Raw genomic sequence first — 19482 nt, 5'->3', positions numbered from 1 at the left:
CAACGGCTGAGCCTGCGCAGTTGGGCTAGGTCGGCACCAGGGTCCCGGCCGGGGGCACTACAAGTCCCAGAAGGCAAAGCTCCGCGCGGGGTTGGGGGTGCGGCGGTGCGGGGCGCGGCGGCCGCCTTACCTGCCGCGAGCTTAGTCCTCCGGCTACTACCGGCTCTCTCCCTCCCCCGTTCCCGTCAGTCTCCGCTCCACATTAAAAGGCTACTTCCTCTGGAAGCACAAGAGAGGAACCTTTAGCAGCCTCTACACTGACGCTCCCCGCGTACTCGCTTTTTCTCTCTCTGCCCGAACTGAGCCTGACTCCCTCACCGGAGTCGGCTAGCGGACGCAAGAGAAGGGAACTTTTGGAGGGAACCAACCTGGTTTCACCTGACCACACTTCCGCCTCCCGGGCTCCGGAAGGTACCGCGCACGCGCTCCCTGCGACTCCGGCGCGGTTGACTTCCGCTCCCACTGTGCCCTGCGAGTCGAATCATGGATCACACTGGTAAGGAGGCGGAGGCAGTGGGGGTCCAGGTTCCATGCCCCCTTGGCCGGCCGGGGACGGGTCGCCCAGCGAACATAGAGGGGTTACATTCGCCTTACAGCACTGGGGTGTGGCGGCGAGGAAGGAATGTCACAGACCCCCTTCCCGTGTCCGGCGAGGGCCTGCTACTTCCTGGCCTACCCTCGGATGTGGTACCTACAGCCTCGGTGCCGGCAACGGCAGCTCCTTCTGAGCCCGGACCCGGCACCGCGGGAGGCGCGGGCTTCGCGGAGAGGACAGAGCGCCGGCAGTTTTTCCCCTCATTTGGGGTGCTCTGCCCTACGTTATGGGGACTGGCGGGTAGAGTCTGGGAAGTCTCATTACGCTGGGAGTCGATGTGATAGAGTGGGTTAGAGACTTCCTGCTGTTTCAGTCAGATTTGGGCGGGTGCTGCGGTGGTCACTGCCTGTCGTCGTCTCTCCGGTGTTTCTTGGACTAGAGGTGGGAGAAGGGAGTCGGATATGGTTTTTGGAATGATACCGGGAGCAGCTTTTCTGCTTAAGCCTATAGCATGCCCCGCGCTTCAGCTGTGGTCCTTAACCACCACCAGTCTTGAGCTTAAAATCAAGATATTCTCATCACTTTCTCCAAGTAAGAATGACTCCATTCTTTCTTAAGTGTTTTTTGTCTTTTGCTTCCTTGCAGTTTTTGGATGTTGAATGAGTGCATTTGGAGTTAGATACTGCTCCGTTCAGTTGTATCAGCCGTATTACTAGTAAGGTGATAAAAGGCTTTTTCCCAGTATCAAGTATTAGTTAGGATTCCTCAGTCATCAACTGTCCACTTAATTTCATATATATATATATATACACACAGACACACATACACGTATGTATATACACATATTCTTCTAGGCCTGGAGGTGGAATGGTAAACAAGATGAACTGGGTACCTGTCCTCATGAAAGTTACGTTCTATTGGGAAAAGCACAATGAACAAGTTTTTAGAAATACAGATTATGAGGGCTTTGAAGAAGACATATGGGGCTGTGGAAAGTGGAAGCTTCAGAGATGGTGGTCAGAAGAGTCTTTTTAGGAAAGTAACATTTGTAAGCTGTGATCTGATGGATGAGAGGAATCCAGCTTGGCGTAAATCACGTGGAAAGCGTTTATAGCACGTACTAAGACTCTGAGGGAGGAAAATGAAGAGAAAACCAGTCAGCTGCACTTATGTAGAGGGAAAGAGCCCTAAGATAAGATTGGTAAGGAAGGCAGGAGTCGGGTGGTGCAAGACTTTGAAGTCCATGGTAAAGATTTGAGTGTTATTTTCAGTGCAATATGAAGCCATTGAACAGAAGTAGAGGAGGAACATAATCTCTCTTTAAAGTGTAATAGGCTGTTGTATGAAGAATGGTGTAAGAGAAGGAGGCAAGATAAATAGAAAATTTAGGAAGTGGTTGCAATAGACCAGAAGGGAAGCGTGGTTTAGTGACGGTGGCTTGGTTTACTAAAAACAGGAATGGGCAGATTCAGTGAATATTTTGGTGATAGAACTCAGGCCCTGGTGGATTGGTTTGGAGGCATGTGAGAGAAAGGAAAGGTGTGTAGGGTTCTAGTTTGAGTGGTGTCCTTTACTGGAGGACTTGGGAGAAAAATACCTTTTTTTTTTTTAAATGGAGTAGAGGTAACAAATGGGAATCTGGCAACAAGACTTTGAACTGCTAAGTATGAGGTGTTTGTTGGGACATAGAAGGGGAGATGTCAAGTGGAAATCATAGGGCAGTTTGTTTGGAATGATTTTAAGGCGTGAGGATGGATGGGATCACTTAAGGAAAGGCAAAACAGTAGAGAAGAGGGCCTAGCAGCAGGCTCTAGGGAACTCTAGTATTTGGAGGTTTTATAGAATTGAAACCGTGAAATCTTGGTGTTAGAGAAGCAAACGTGCCACGTTAGTGAAATGTTTCTCATTTGAGCCTGTTACTGGAATTGGGAGTCGAGCACTTTTCACAGTTTATTATGTTAGGAAATTGTAATGTGGGTTGGTGTGTATCTGAGTATTTATTATCCTACTTTCTAAGTTAAAAGTTGCCTAAGAAAGTAAAAGTCATCCTAACATGGAAATATTCACTAATGAACTGACCACTTGAAAAAATAGTTCCTACTCAGATATCCCTGCTGCTTAGCATGAGCCTCTTTTCTTTTTTTGTTTTTTAGTTAATTTCCTTATAAGGCAGTGTCCTTAGCAGTTTCGTGTCAGAAAATGGTATTAAATGTTGTACACTGATTGTGATTACAAACCTTACAAAATATTCAAGTTTTTATGATATTCATAAATGTGAGTTTGGTAATTGAATCACAAATAAAATCATTGGGAAATGAGGACGTGCCAGATAGCCAGTAAATTGAACACATTATGTCAGGATAGGCATCTCAAAAGGAAAATTCTAATATCAAAGGATTAAAAGAGGCCCCTGGGGAGATTGATGGAACTCTTGAATGTTATGCAAAAATGACTGGTTTTGGGAATGTGCTGAAATTGTCAGTCATAAAAAGAAGGCTATCCTGTAGTATTGTAATAGAAAATTACTCTAAGAAACTGCTAATTAACAGTTGATTGAGTCTTTAGCCATTCTAAAGATTAGCACTTAGTTGTAACTGTAACCTAAATTTTGTAAAAATATTTCTTGATTCCTTTAATTCAAGATAAGATTCTGCACAAATCTTTTAAAAACCTATATAATACAATATTCCGTATTAGGCCTTTTACAGTGGATTTCACTTCATATGAGTGGTTACCTCCTTAATTCTCACTTTCTATAATATCCAAGGACTTTTGTTGTTAGGGTTTTAGGATTTTTAGTTGTGATATTCAAAAGTATACTTTGACTCATAATAAAAACCTCCCAAGCCCCAAGATAAACCCAGAGTGATGTCACTATTAACAGCTTGAACTTGGAGTCTGAGGCAGGCTGCAAGATGTTAGAGGGCAGTAGGCTCTTGAAAGTCATAATTGTGACCTCAGATGTCTAGGGTAGTGTGAAAAGGACTTGTAGTAATGAAGTGTTGTTTCACCAAGGAAGAACCGTTCAGAGTTCTTTTACTGTCGGAAAGACAACATTGAACTGTCTCTGATAAGTTGCTATTTTTTTAATTCATTGAAAAATCAGGAATTACCTTCTAAGCAAAAAAAAAATCATTCTGTCATACCTTTTTGCTATTACATTGTTTGTAGGTACTTTAAACAGCTAGAGTCAAAGCAGATGAAATACATTATTATCTTTTTGCTACTTCATTGCTTGTAGATATTTAGCAACTAAATGCAACTAGAGTGAAAGCAGATGAAAGCATTATCTGATTGTTGATACATTGAGAGTTAAATCAAGTATTGATTTAATTGATTGTTGAAGTATGGAGAGTTAAATCAAGATGGATTTATCCTAGTTTAAGATTCTCAACTGTCCATGTATTCCCATTCCCATGATTTTTTTTTTTTTGCAGGTTAGCTGTTACGAAAATAATAATAGAAAGCAGACTGAAAGATATTTAAATTAATAATTAAGGACCGATTTTGAATTTTGTTCTGTGTATTACTGAGAAAGAGTGCAAATCGATGTGTAATTCTAGTATTCTTGGAGATGATTACTGCTGGGTAGAATACTACTTCTAAATTTGACTTTAGTGAATTTAATGTGGATAGTTTGGTTATGTCTCTGTGCTGTCTCCTGCAATGGCAGTTACATAGCGTTGTTCGCTAATTGTCATGTTTAAAATGTTACTGTTTTAAATTATTTGCATTTCCCACTTCAGGACATTTCCCTTTCTGTTTTTAGCAGATAAAGGTAGATATTTTCTGGATTGTAATATGTCATCATGGACTTGAAAAAAGGTGGCTTTTAATCTTAAAATAGAGTCAGTTCTATGAAATAATGCTCGTATTACTCATTGGATATGAGTAAATTTATTTCATAAGCTAGTAACAGAGACATAGAAAGTGTCAGTTGTGTAGGCCTAGTTGAAGTACAGAAGTCTTGCATCCTCCTCACCCATAATTTACCATTACAGTGCTGACTAAGAACAGCGCAGTCACCTGTGCGTCTAGAAATGGTATAGTACATTAGTGTGTGTGTTTACTACTAAATTGTGTGGTAATTTTTAGTATATTCCTGACTGCTTCTTAGAAAAATTATTTTATACCGAAGAGGATAATCACATCCCTGAAACTAACTTCATTTTCAGGGTATTATTGATTTAATTCTACCATTGTCAGTGTTAGTTTTGTGTTTCCAGTTTTATTGATTGTCCGGATGTAGATGCAGATTTCTAAATTCATTGAGTGCCTACTTTGCATGCTTGATGGAAATGATGGTTTTCTTTCTTTTTGCTGTTCTTTCTTTACCTTTTATTCCTTCTTTAAAAAAAAATCTTACAGTTGCTAGACAGTTTCTTACCTTAGGCTGATGAAGGATTTTATGTTTCTATAAACCCCTCTGGAATTACATGGAAAATTTTATTGTCCATCCTCTTAGGGAGAGGTTCTATAGCTTTTGTCAACTTTTTAAAGGGCTCCATGTCTTAAAAAGCATTGCTTTAAGAGTTTATCCAGAATAGAGAAAATTGGTACTTGAACTTACATAGCCTAGTATTTAAAATCAGATACTGAGCCCTTCATGATGTTGGGTATATTGCTTTAATACTTGTGCCAGAATAACCTTCAAAAAGAAAACCTAAAAGAAATTACAACTTTTTTTCCTAACATAGACAATGAGTTACAAGGCACTAATAGTTCTGGATCATTGGGTGGTCTTGATGTTCGAAGACGAATTCCTATAAAGCTCATCTCCAAACAAGGGAACAAAGCCAAAGCTTCACCTCGAACTCCAAGGGCTATAAACAGGATGCCTGCAAAGGCTCCAGCTGGTGATGAAGGTAATGTGTTTAACAGGTCCAAAAGTCTTTCTTTTATATCTGATTCCACCAAATAAGCCATGTGATTTTATTTACTTTTAGCCACTCTTTTTTTATCTTAAATATTCTCTTCTTCAGTCTTTTGACTTCTCATTTTGGCATATTTTACTTTCTATCCCTTTATAAATATTTTTGATTTATTTTCTTTTGTTGTTGAAAGTAATACTATCTATTGTTTAGAAAGATCTAAACAGTATCGCAGAAAACATAATACTAAAGTAAAATTGTTCTCCCATTTTTATTCCCCCCTCAAATAATCCCTGGTATGACATTTTCATAGTTGCTTTATCACTGCCCCCCCCACCCCCCACCTTTTTTGTAAGATGCATGTGAGATTCTGCCTTCTCAGTAGATTCAGATGTATCTTATTTAAGAAAATGGGTTTAGGTATTTCACTTAAGGATATACCATACTTTAACAATTTTTTTTAAACATTTTGCTGTTAGAGACAATTTTGCAGTAAATGTCCTTATTTATTTAGTATGTATATTTTGTAGAATACACACCTTAGTATGTATATTTTGAAATTTAAATTTTGCATGAATTTGGGCATTTTATAACTTGGTGGATTTAGAATTTATGCATTTTAGAATTTAATAGATTGTTGTCAAATGGTTCTTAAAAAATAGTACGTCACTTGATACTCCCACGCCAATATTGGTACTATTATCCTTTACAGATTTTTGTACTGATACACATTTCTTTAATTTATGAGTAGTGCTGTATGTTTTCATAGTATTGGTCATTTCTTTTTTCTAGGCTCTATCTGTTCATATCCTTTTCCCATTTTTTTCCTGTTTGATTGTCTTTCTCTTGATTTTTATGAGTTCTTTGTAGATTAACAAAATTGGCTTTTGTTATATGTTGTGTATATTCCCAATTTGTCTTTTGAATTTTATGTATAAAATTTTTATTGTAGAGAAGCTTGACAATTCTTTGTCTTTTGTACTGAACTTCTGGGTTTTATGTTATCCTTAGAGAGGACTTTCACCATTTCTTGAGTATAAAACAGTTTTTGTGGTCTATGGGCCAAATCCAGTGCTGTTTTTAATCAATAAAGTTGTATTGGAATACATGCATGCCCATTCTTTTACGTGTTGTCTGGCTGTTTTCGGGCTTCCCAGGTGGGTCAGTGGTAAAGAATCCACCTGCCAATGCAGGAGTCTCGGGTTCGATCTCTAGGTTGGGAAGATCCCCTGGAGTAGGATATGCCAACCTGTTCCAGTGTGCTTGCTTGGAAAATCCCATGGACAGAGGTGCCTGGTGGGCTGTATATAGTCCCTGAGGTCACAAGGAGTTGGACATGACTGAGCTTAGGGCACCCAACACATGGCTGCTTTCACACTATATTGGCATAGTTGAGTAATTGCAGGTATGGCAGTATTAATTGGTCTTTGGGCAGATAAAGTTAGATAAAGTTTGCTGATCGTGGCTTTGGAACTTTTATGGATGCATATTTGGTTGTTAAAACAAAAATGGGGTGTGACTTGAAGTGGGAGGGGATGAAGAGATATCTGAGAGGAAAGGGTTAGGAAGGGGATTTTAGCTTTTTTGCATTGTTTTACTGTTACACAATAATTTATTTATACATTACTGTATAGTTATAAAAAATTATTTTAAAACTGCTGCTGCTGCTGCGTTGCTTCAGTCGTGTCCGACTCTGTATGACCCCATAGACGTCAGCCCACCAGGCTCCCCTGTCCCTGGGATTCTCCAGGCAAGAACACTGGAGTGGGTTGCCATTTCCTTCTCCAATGCATGAAAGTGAAAAATGAAAGTGAAGTCGCTCAGTCGTGTCTGACTCTTAGTGACCCCATGGACTTCAGCCTACCAGGCTTCTCTGGCCATGGGATTTTCCAGGCAAGAGTACTGGAGTGGGGTGCCATTGCCTTCTCCATTTTAAAACTAGAAAGGCCAAAGACAGAGTACCCTAGGTTACTGATGGAGCAGCAGCTGCTGCTTTGTTATCTATACAGATATATGTATAGTTTAATGATGGGAGTATAGGTTGAACCACTCTGGATAATGATAATGTACTGGTGATTTTCTTAGCTCTTGTTCTGCTCAATAATTTTCTGAGTTTTAGATAAGTAGAAAAATTAATTTTCCTTATTTTGAGTTTTTGATGACAGCAGCTTTTATAAGATATAAATGGGCCATCTAAGAGCCTAGGGTCACTCAGATGTAACTTAGAAGAACTCTACATTGGTGTTGCAGGTAATTAGATAGCAGTACACTGGTGTATCAGTATCAGCCTCAAGAAATTATTGCATCTGTGCCTGTGTGTCTGTCTGCAGATGTTAACCAGTTCTAGGGCCAAAAGTCGTGAGAAGCCTGGCATATTGGAGGGATAGATTTGTCTTCTCAGCTTTACTTTAGGTAATTGAATTCTGCTTAGAATCCCCATCAGACTGTTCACTGATTTTCTTTTCTTTTGTATAAGATGAGAGGATTGCCATCAAGTTTTTAATCAGGTCAGAGAAATTGAGCATATTTGATCTTCATCTTGAACTTTATTGATATTGATACATACAGTGTAGGGGAGGAGACTTGTAGATAGGATATAAATTTTGCTATTTGGGTGAATAAGAAAGGTTTTAATTGAAATGATGAAGTATGAGTATGTTGAGGTTTCTAAAATCAGGTTCAATTTAAAGTTGAAGAAGAGGTTACCTAATTTTCTAAGTGATAAGAAGAAAGCCTGCAGAATTCTTTGTTAATCCTTTGGCACTAATACCAGTTACAATGTAATATCACTTTTATAGATTATCAGAATAAATGACAATCAGTATCTTGTGTAATAATCATGATGATAATTATTAGTAGTTTTATACCAGAAATAGTCTGGTGGGTTAATATGAGCCCTTGAATAGGAGTGAAGAGATCAGAGGTCCTTTCCTAGCTCCGCTTCTGTGTGTTGTTATGGTCTCCAGTACTGCAATATTCTCAGGCATGAGAATTGGACTGCATGGGTCCCAGGATCATTTCTAGCAGTTGTTTAGTAAGACTTGATTATGCTGTTCTTAGAGGAGCTTTGAAAGGTGTCAGTGAACAGGTCTATTTTGTCCATGTAAAATACAGGTCTATGTACCTGTATTTCCAAAATGAAATTTGAGATGTAAAAAGTTAATAGGTAACATTTTGTTTTCTCAGAAGGATTTGATTATAATGAAGAAGAACGGTATGACTGTAAAGGGGGTGAACTGTTTGGAAATCAACGAAGATTTCCTGGACACCTTTTTTGGGACTTTCAGGTATAAGTAAAAATAAAAAAATTTATTAGAACAATGAAATATTTTAAATACTTTATTAGGACAATTTAGATTGCATAAAGAATAGTGCGAACTTTTATTATAATTATATCTTTCATTACCCATAAATCGTTTGTTAATGCCCTATTTCACTGTTTCCAAAAATAATCTGAAGTAATTTTCAGTGATGTCAAGTAAAATCAATAAGTAATAACACCGTCAAAGGGGGAAAAAACCCAAAACTGATGGTTGCCCAAATAATGTGGCATATGTGGGAATTATATCAAGAGATCTTCATTTCTAATTGTTTTAGTAACTTTTATACTAATTCATTGTGTAATTTATAGACATAATTTTTAGAAATGCTTAAGGAAATTTTAATTATTTCAACAGATAAACATCTTAGGTGAAAAGGATGATACTCCAGTTCATTTCTGTGACAAATGTGGATTACCTATTAAAATTTATGGGCGAATGGTAAGTATAACTAAGTTAAATTCTGTTTTTATAAATTTATATATTTGTGTAGAGATGAGGACTCTGAAATTAAGTAGATAGATTTATTATTGTTTAACAATAAAGTTTATAACGAATAAGTATAAAATAGCTAAGGAACATTTGGGGATAATATGCATTTAAAGAATTATCTTGACAGATTCTTGGATTGCTTGTAAAAAATTAAGGAAACTAATTTCTTTGGATGGTTTGATCCTTAAGGAAAAAAAAATTTTTTCTTTAATAGAATAAAATCAGTATTTCTAAAGGCTAAAATTTTTAATATAGAACTGAATTAAGTATTATTTATGATTTCTGAGTATTGAATTCTAAGCACTTAAAATACAGCCCCAACTGTAATTTTATAGTAATTTTGATAATATAAAAAGATAGTTTTACATTTTTGTTGGAAAAAGTTGAATTTACTGTTAAATCTGTGGTGGTAGAAGCTGTGGATTCTGCACTGTTGCTTTGCTGTGTGGCATAACTAAATAACAGTAATGAATTATGAGTTCTAAAATAGTGTAACATTATTTTACTGTGTCCTTCTGATTTATTTTTAAATATATGTAAGTTCATTAACTTAAGACTACCAGGGAAGAAGCCTGCTTATATTAAATGTAGAAGATACTTGTTCTTTCACTGCCATGAAATACTTCCTGGAGATAACAGGATTAGGTGAAACATTGTACAGTATTCTTCAGGAGCTTTTAACCTGTAGGGACCATGAATGTGCATGTATATGTTTTTTTGGGGAAAGGGCCAAAGTTTTCATTGCATTCTCACAAAGAGCTTTGTGACTGAAAAAGGTTAACTGTTGCTTTTATGTAATTAGTACTTAATAAATGTTCATTTTAACCAACAGTTCTCAAGTGCCTTCTATGTCTAGGTCACTGCACTCACTGTTGCTTTTTATCAAAGTATTTTAATTTGCTCTAGAATATTAACTGTAACGTGTCTCTGTTCGCAGATTCCATGCAAGCATGTGTTTTGCTATGACTGTGCTATTTTACATGAAAAAAAGGGAGATAAGATGTGTCCGGGGTAAGATCATCATTAAATTTTTAAATAATAAGGATTGTGATATAATGATTTATGATCTAGGTTAAAGGTGAGGGTATGATATAGACCAGTGGCAAGATGTCAAGTGTGTAGACCTGGCTAATGTTTCTCTGTGAGCCAAGAGTTGACTATAACCTTCTCCTTAGGATAGGGCTAATTAGCTATTATCAGTTAATTCACATTGGCCAAAATAACAATAATAAATAATCACAAAGTTAGCATTGTAAACCTAAAATATTTTCTCATTTTAATGGGATGCTAGAGAGGTAGTATCACGTAGTGATTTAGAGCAAAGACTCTGGAATTAGAAATACTGGATTCAAATCTCTGTTTTGTGATTTATTAACTATGTCACATAGACGATTTCTTTATCTGTAAAATGGAGCTAATAATAGTACTTACCTCCCTGGGTTATTATTAGAAGTAAATGAGTAGCAGATAGCAAGTACTATGTAAGTATAAACTTTTATTTATTGACTTCAAATCTGATTATGTGTTGTTTTTTTTTTAATTTTATTTTATTTTTAAACTTTACATAATTTTATTAGTTTTGCCAAATATCAAAATGAATCTATCACAGGTATACATGTGTTCCCCATCCTGAACCCTCCTCCCTCCTCCCTCCCCATACCATCCCTCTGGGTAGTCCCAGTGCACTAGCCCCAAGCATCCAGTATCGTGCATCGAACCTGGACTGGCATCTCGTTTCATACATGATATTTTACATGTTTCAATGCCTTTCTCCCCTGATTATGTCTTGAGTACATCTTAGAACACCTTCATGTTCTAAGACAGGCTCAGACACGTTAAGATCATCGGGAGGTGTTGATCAATAGTGATCTGTTTGGGAATGGTCTTAAAGGATCCAGAATAAACTATGAATTTTTATATCAATTCGGAACCCCTGATAGAAGATTTAAGAAAAATTTTGAGAGAAACTTCTTTGGAACAACTGTAGGCTTTCTAGGTCACTTATAACCTAAGTTAGAACCTATCCCAAGGGTTGTAGTATTAGTTGATAACAAAATTGTGGACAGTTGTAAGGGATAATTTTCTTTTATGGTGTAGGAAGATTGGCATCTGTGGGAGAGAATGAATGATTCATTAACAAACCAGTAAGAACTAATTCTCTTAGCATATTTTATTAGCCCTTTAAAGTCACATTAATTTTATAGTGTGAGTTTAAAGAATATTTTCTCAATATAATTATAATTCAAAAGAATTAGGAAATTGAAAGTGCATATTCACTATTTGCCTCATTTTCTGTAGTGCCTAATTTTCCAACACAGTGTACACCCACTTAAATTCTATAGTGAATTTGATTGCCTCATTGAGATAAGGGATTTTGGATGTTGTAAAACACCATGTAGAGGACATCAGAAGGTTTTCTCTTTTATGTAAGTGTTTTGATGTTAATATTTAAAAGGGAATTTAGTTTTCAAGTTTTTCAGTGTAACTTCAGTAGGCATATCACTGGTTGGCTGTTAGGGATATTAAAACATAAGCTTATCTGGATTAACAGACCTGGGTCAGAAAGTGAAGAAATGACAACCCAAATTAATGTAAATATTATATACTAATGCTTAAGCATCACCCAAAGAAATGCCCCCCACCTCCCAATCCTGTTACTGTGGAGCTATTTCAGAGTTTACAGCAAATTAGAAGCAAAAAATTAGAAGTGTGCCAAATGGCCACTAAAGGGAGGCCTTCTAAGTATGAAGTAGTAGTACCAGCCTTCAGTGAGGAAGGAACACCACCACCACTCAAAATCAAGAATATGGAGCCATTTGATACAGGTCATATGACCTGGCCTGCATATTCAATGATGATAGCTTATACATGTTTAGTGCTTAACTAATCATTAAGTCCTGTCATTTTCACTGTTTCATTGATGTTTCAAACGTTCTTTTAACTAGTTCAGTTCAGTCGCTCAGTTGTGTCCGACTCTTTGCAACCCCGTGAATCGCAGCACTCCTGGCCTCCCTGTCCATCACCAACTCCCGGAGTTCACCCAGACTCAGGTCCATCGAGTCAGTGATGCCATCCAGCCATCTCATCCTCTGTCGTCCCCTTCTCCTCCTGCCCCCAATCCCTCCCAGCATCAGAGTCTTTTCCAATGAGTCAACTCTTCGCATGAGGTGGCCAAAGTACTGGAGTTTCAGCTTTAGTATCATTCCTTCCAAAGAAATCCCAGGGCTGATCTCCTTCAGAATGTACTGGTTGGATCGCCTTGCAGTCCAAGGGACTCTCAAGAGTCTTCTCCAATACCACACAAAAGCATCAACTCTTCGGCACTCAGCCTTCTTTACAGTCCAACTCTCACATCCATACATGACCACAGGAAAAACCATAGCCTTGACTAGACGGACCTTTGTTGGCAAAGTAATGTCTCTGCTTTTGAATATGCTATCTAGGTTGGTTATAACTTTCCTTCCAAGGAGTAAGCGTCTTTTAACTAGGGTGAAGTCTATATAAAAGCATTATGAGTTAAGGTTAGATGTTATAACCCATTTTACAGATAAAGAAATAAAGTTTAAATAACTTCTCCAAGATCTCAGAGCCAATATACTAGATCCCAGTTCCAATTCCTAGTTCAGTCTTCTTTCTATTGTTTCAAGAAGCCTTCTAAAGGCAAAAGTGGATTAAAAAATAGTGAATGAAGAAGAATAGTTACAATTTGACCCTGACTCATTAAGAAAATAATTGAGTTAAATTTAGTGTTTATAATTTAGAAAAGTAGGAGTGTGTAATACTTCGTATTAGTAAATTTGACAATTCAGGAAGACCCCCCCTCCTTGAAAGGACTCTTGGCATTCATGGTTTGAATTTAAAATATTGTTTAATATTAAGAACCTTGATGGTTAGGATGATCCTGTTTATTTTTGTAGTTCTTGCAACACCTTTCACTTAGTATCTTCTACTTAGTATTATTTGCTCAGAAAATTGCTTACTGGTCAATAAATACTCTACAAGTTTGCATTTTGTGATTCTGACAAGATCCTTTGGTTTGCCCTTCCTGGAGTTTTGGGGGTTTTTGCACACAGATTCAAAACATAGAATTGTTTGTGAAATCAGATAAATTCTAAATCTTGATAAGAAAAGGGTTTTGCTTCAAACATACTCTGTTTGATAAACACTTAAAATTTTTTTCTTAAGAGTTTTGATGTTGACAGAAATGCTGATGCTTAATAGCAAACAGACCACAAAGTGGAAAAGATTAAAGGTTCACTTATATTAACTATAACTTTTAATTGTGAACTTTTTGCAGAGTTTTCCATAATAAAATTTAAAACTAGTCATATCTTTGAAATTTAGTGCATTGTTTTTATAGTCTGTTTTTAGTAAATCAAACTTTTTTCCCTTCTAATTTAGCTGTAGTGATCCTGTGCAGCGAATTGAGCAGTGTACACGAGGTTCTCTCTTCATGTGTAGCATTGTTCAAGGGTGCAAGAGAACATACTTGTCTCAGAGAGACTTACAGGCTCATATCAACCACCGCCATATGAGAGCTGGAAAACCTGTTACCCGGGCTTCACTTGAAAATGTTCATCCTCCTCCTATTGCCCCACCACCAGCTGAAATCCCCGATCGTTTTATCATGCCGCCAGACAAGCACCATATGAGCCATATTCCGCCAAAGCAGCACATCATGATGCCACCACCTCCTTTGCAACATGTGCCCCACGAGCACTATAATCAGCCACATGAGGATATTCGTGCTCCTCCAGCTGAATTGTCCATGGCTCCACCTCCACCTCGCTCAGTCAGTCAGGAAACCTTTCGTATTTCAACAAGAAAACACAGCAATTTAATAACTGTCCCTATTCAGGATGACTCAAATCCAGGTGCTAGAGAACCACCACCTCCTGCCCCCGCACCTGCTCACCATCATCCTGAATATCAGGGTCAACCAGTGGTCTCGCACCCTCATCATATTATGCCTCCACAGCAACATTATGCACCACCCCCACCTCCTCCACCACCAATAAGCCATCCAATGCCACATCCTCCCCAGGCCGCAGGTACTCCTCACTTGGTGTATAGCCAAGCTCCACCTCCACCAATGACCTCTGCTCCACCACCAATTACCCCTCCCCCTGGACATATTATTGCCCAGATGCCACCTTATATGAATCATCCTCCTCCAGGACCTCCCCCACCTCAACATGGTGGTCCACCTGTAACTGCACCCCCTCCTCACCATTACAACCCCAACTCTTTACCCCAGTTCACTGAAGATCAAGGAACTCTGAGCCCTCCATTTACACAACCAGGGGGAATGAGTCCTGGTATATGGCCTGCACCAAGAGGGCCACCTCCTCCTCCACGAATGCAGGGTCCGCCTTCTCAAACCCCACTACCTGGACCACATCATCCAGATCAGACAAGATATAGACCGTATTACCAATGATAATAGTATTCTGAACTGATGATATGATGAGGAAACAAAACTTATATGTATAGTCAATCTTTTCTTTAAGCTTTGACTGTTCGGGGAAGGAAAAGCGCCTCTTACTGAGGTGGCTGTACAACACTTAGGGTCTTGTCTCTTAAAATGGTTTTAAATCTTGACCTTAGGATTGATTTCAAGTACTATACTGTAGTGCAGTTAAGTGGCTCAGTTGAGCACAGCTATATTTTAAGAACTTTGTTCCCCTAGTGTGGTAAATTGACCCAGAGGTAACCATTTGTAAGAAGAAAAAAAATTGAAAACATTTTTCCATTGTTACACTTTCAAAAGTACGTCCTTTGTTAAACCCAATGTTTAAGTTTTTCTTGTGATACATTTTGTTAACCTGTGTAAAAGGATTAAACTTCAATATGGTTGTAAAAATGCTATTTTTATGTGAACTTAAGTGCAGCCACATACTGTTTTTTAAACCATATGTTTTACCACTAATTTCCCAAAGTTACAATAAAATCCTAAAAGTAAAAATCTAATAGAAATTTACTGTAAGGCAGACTGTTAAATGGTAGAAAATTATTTCACATTTTAGGCACTGAAATTTTGAGGTATATTAGGTATATAATGCACTTCACTTGGATGCCTTTTCATTTATAGGCAGCCTCAGGAGCACCAAAATACATTGAAATTCCAGTACTAAGAATATTTATGTCTGTAATGTTAAGAGGCATTGCTTGTATTTTTGGAAAGATAGGGCCAAAGTAATCAACTCTGTAGGCTCCAAGCTGTTGGGGATGCTGTTACTCATTAATGCTTTTTACCGAATGGTTGGAGTCATATGATGCATCACACTTTAATTAACCTTAAGTAACATTTTATAGAACTGTATAAGTGGTATTCTTTAGATGAAGTGTGTTCCTCTCTGCTCATTGTCTGAAACTAAATATTTAGGGCTGAATAGGCTTTATGTAATTCCTCATTTCATGGTAGAATTTGATCCTGTACTTAAGTGGATTCTTGTTTATTGGGTTTTAAAGTATAATTTGAATGCCATGGAGGAATTTGAATACTGTATTAATGAAGGATGTTCTTGTAATCACATACTTGCGTTGCTCAGGTTTCATTACTGTATGATAAGGTGTTTTTCTCTAACTTAACTATTACTGACTTCCTGTTTCTTTTATTGGTTAAGCAGTCTAAAACTTGGAACATTTTTATAGCAGAGTCAACAGTGAAGACTACCAGATGATTTTGTATTGAAGAGAAAAGTAATGTCTAAATTGTGAATTTCAATGCATTATAAGGTGCCTTCGGAGTCAGCTTTTGCATTATAGGGGCTTGTTACAGTCCAGCTAAGATGACCACTTACAGTTTATACAGAATTCATATGTATAAATCAACATTCTTGGGATATTACTATATATCCTTTGAATACACCCCTGTGAAGTACTTCCTCCCCCCCCAAAATGGTGCATAACATAAACATGAAATGTGTAGTATACAGATACCGTTTATTATTAAATAGTTTATAGTGTATAAATTTAGAACATTTCTTTTTGACAAGAGGTGAACTGATGGCTAATTTACCATTTAATTCTGTCAGAAACAGGCAAAGCAGTTTCTCACTTTGGATAACTGATACAAAGTCATCTATAAATTTAGAGCTGAAATAATATAAATGGCCCTTTCAACCATGACCAGCTGAAAATAATACACTTTTTTTTTAAGTGAAAGTACGTGATTTTTCACACCTAGCAATTTGAGAGTTCAGTGTTAATGTGGTGTTTCTAATGAGAAATTGTTATTAGAAGCATAGGAGTGAAATAGTGTGAAATGGTGGTGAGTGTGTCTATCATATTACTGTAGGTACTTGGACTGGTGCAAACTTGATTACCTTTAATGGCCCTTTTTAGGAGCTGTTAAAATATTATTGAAAATTCAGTACCAATAGTTTGGTTTCATGTAATAGGAAATAACAAAACTCACTTTAAAGCTTCTCAGCTATTTATGAAGAGCTCACCTGACTTAATTGAAATTCACTAGAATGTATTGAACAAAAAAATGTTATCACGGTAAAATTCCACATGTTAAGTCTTGTAGGCTTTAAAATATTTGGTTAGGTTTAAGAAATATGTGTTATGCAGGGAGGCAGTTCAGATGAATGTGTTGTAGCAGACAGTTTTTTTTTTTTTTTAATGGTGTTAGACTTGAATTCATCTAGTTATTGTTTGAATGAGGGTGGGTGGGTAGAAGGATAACAAAATTACTGTTAGTGTTTCTTTCCTTAAGGAAAAAGATGTGAATCCCAGCCTTATTTCAGGGAAGCCTTTGAAGCTATGATGGACGTAAGTCTAAATTAAATGTATGTATGTTTCATTATATTGCTCTTAAAAGACTACTGAGGTGGCAGTTTAATTCTTAAAAACAATAAAATGAAAGCATAAATACTATTTTGCCTAGGTGAGTTTTTACCTAATGATGACACATTTGGGAGACTGCAGAATTTTCCACGTCGATACAACTTTTACAGCAAAATTTCACGTTTTGGGAGATTAAAACCAGCAAGGTGAACGTTAATATTTCTAAAGTGGCATGCTTGTTCAGAGTATAATATATAGTATTGGAGAAAATTATCAGTTGCAAAGATTGTAAGAAACTACTTAATATTCATTTTGCCCTGTAAAAAACCACTTGCTCAAGTTATTGTATAAGAGACTAACACTAAAACGCAAATGGAAAAGATAATTTGACCGTATTTTTAAACTTGAAATAGGTCATTTTATGATATGAAGTATACAGAGCTGGTTTTGGCTTTGTTCTGATGTACTCGAAGGGTATCTTTCATACGTCTTTTTGGAAAAACCATGTAAACTTATTTTTGAAAAAGCGTTAATGGAAAAAAAAAGTATGTGGAAAAATCTCAAGTACCTGAAACCAAAATACACTTTTCTGATTATTAGATCAACCATCAAATTGGTATATTGATGTTAATTGAGGCTTGACATAATCATACTATATTCTAACTGAAGTGGATTTATTTTTCTTTACTGGTTTGTAATTGTAATCTGTTCAGTTGTGGCCTAGACCAAGCAGACTTTACGTACTACAATATATGCACGATCTAATAAAGCAATATTGGATATACTAGACTTAAAGGGGAAAGAGAGGTAAGCCAGGTAAAATACTTGGTAATAATACTAATAAAAATATTTGAATTTTCAAACATTTTTTGTTTTGATTCATGCCCCTTCAGTTTTCTAACTTTGAGGGGAAAACCGTTAAGGCAGAATTGTTAAAGCAACATTTTAATATTAAACTTTAATTTCCTCATCTCCCATTTGAAATTTTAGGCATTACAGAATCACAGGATTTAAATGAACAGTGGTGGGTCATGAGTTTTTATCACTTGGACAGGACCGCGTCTTTCTAAAAATCTAGCCTATGTCTTCAGAATATCCTTTTTCTAGTCTAAGTTAGTTGTAAGCACCAACTTTAATACTGTATTTAAGTCTATTTCTTATTAATCTAGTCTTTTTTGGTGGCTCAGTCGGTAAAGAGTCTGCCTACTATGTGGGAGACCCAGGTTCAATCCCTAGGTTGGGAAGATTCCCTGGAGAAGGAAATGGCAACCCACTCCAGTATTCTTGCCTGGAGAATCCCATGGACAGAGGAACCTGGTAGGCTACAGTCCGTGGGGTCACAAAGAGTTGGACACGACTGAGTGACTTAACACTTTCACTTTTTCCTGTTAATTTACCTTTGAAATTGTTCTCTGTCTTCACATTGAAAAATCTTACTCCCTTTTACTTTTCTTCCTATGTGTTGCTTTCAAAACCTTTTAATTTTTTGTTTGTTTTAAAATTTGTATTCATTTCAGTTATACAAGCAGTAAGTTTTGGGGAGAAATATGTCATATTACAAATAAAGATCCCCTTGACCACCACCATAATTTTCCCTTCCAGAGATAACCACTGTTATAACTTTGGTGTACAAATCATGTTAGTTGCAGAGCTGACAACTAAATAATAGGCTTCATGCTCTGGTTAAGCACCTTAATAATCCATGGTAAGTAGTATTTCGTGGCCTGTACTCAGATACATACTGAACATCCATCATGTGAAATATATTCATTTATATGCTAGATGCCACTTCAAATTTAAAAAATTTTATATTGGAGTATTGTTGATTAATAGTGTTACATTAGTTTTGCGTATACAGCCAAGTGATTCAGTTACATATATACATATATCCATTTTCAAATTCTTTTCCTGTTTAGGTTATTACAGAATGTTGAGCAGAGCTCCTGTGCTATACAGTAGGTCCTCGTTGGTTATCTTAAGTATAGCAGTGTGTACGTGTTGATCTAAGCTCCCAGTCTGTACGTACCCTTCCTGGGCTTCCCTGGTGGGTCAGCTGGTAAAGAATCCACCTGCAATGCAGGAGACCCAGGTTCGATCCCTGAGTTGGGAAGATTCCCCCGGAGGAGGGAATGGCCACCCACTCACGGTATTCTGGCCTGGAGAATTCCATGGACTGTGTAGTCCATGGGGTAGCAAAGACTGGGACAAGACTGAGCAGCTTTCACTGCCCTTCCTCACTGGTAACTAAGTTTGTTCTCTTTCTGATTTATAAGTTCATTTTTTCTATTTTTAGGTTTTGCATATAAGTGATACATGATATGTATACTTGATCAGACACCATTCTAATCACTTGGGATACACAAGTCTGTAGAGACAGATGACCAATAAATTTCATTAAATTATATAACATGCTAGAAGTGTGATAAAATCACACTTGTCAGGAAAGTAAGAATAATGTGGTGTTGATAGG

The 19482-nt window shown here is 37.1% G+C and overlaps 1 protein-coding gene across 4 annotated transcripts; it reads left to right on the top strand.

Annotated features, from left to right (window-relative positions):
* The first annotated feature begins 212 nt into the window (after positions 1-212).
* CBLL1 (Cbl proto-oncogene like 1) lies at positions 213-18127 on the top strand. Of its 4 annotated transcripts, none has more exons than XM_005901424.3 (6): positions 213-496; positions 5233-5400; positions 8596-8693; positions 9084-9167; positions 10156-10229; positions 13620-18123. In XM_005901424.3, exons 1-6 carry the CDS (start codon positions 484-486, stop codon positions 14656-14658), a joined length of 1476 nt encoding a protein of 491 aa, XP_005901486.1. In that variant the 5' UTR covers positions 213-483; the 3' UTR covers positions 14659-18123. The 4 variants fall into 4 exon arrangements, with proteins under 4 accessions (XP_005901486.1, XP_005901485.1, XP_070225711.1 ...); XM_005901423.2 differs by having other exon boundaries at positions 8593-8693; positions 13620-18119; XM_070369610.1 differs by lacking the exon at positions 213-496 and adding an exon at positions 540-1126 and having other exon boundaries at positions 13620-18127.
* Positions 18128-19482: the final 1355 nt, after the last annotated feature.

Source organism: Bos mutus, chromosome 4 (assembly GCF_027580195.1).
Source record: "Bos mutus isolate GX-2022 chromosome 4, NWIPB_WYAK_1.1, whole genome shotgun sequence".
Taxonomy (NCBI): Eukaryota; Metazoa; Chordata; class Mammalia; order Artiodactyla; family Bovidae; genus Bos; species Bos mutus.
Note: the sequence above shows the minus strand (reverse complement) of the source record. Positions and strands in the feature narration are given on the sequence as shown.

Excerpts from the sequence above, each read along its gene's own strand:
- CBLL1 (XM_070369609.1), top strand. The coding sequence starts at position 997 with ATGGTTTTTGGAATGATACCGGGAGCAGCTTTTCTGCTTAAGCCTATA. Across the intron at positions 1,127-5,232 it reads ATTCTCATCACTTTCTCCAA|ACAATGAGTTACAAGGCACT; the intron begins GTAAGAATGACT and ends TTCCTAACATAG. Across the intron at positions 9,168-10,155 it reads TTAAAATTTATGGGCGAATG|ATTCCATGCAAGCATGTGTT; the intron begins GTAAGTATAACT and ends CTCTGTTCGCAG.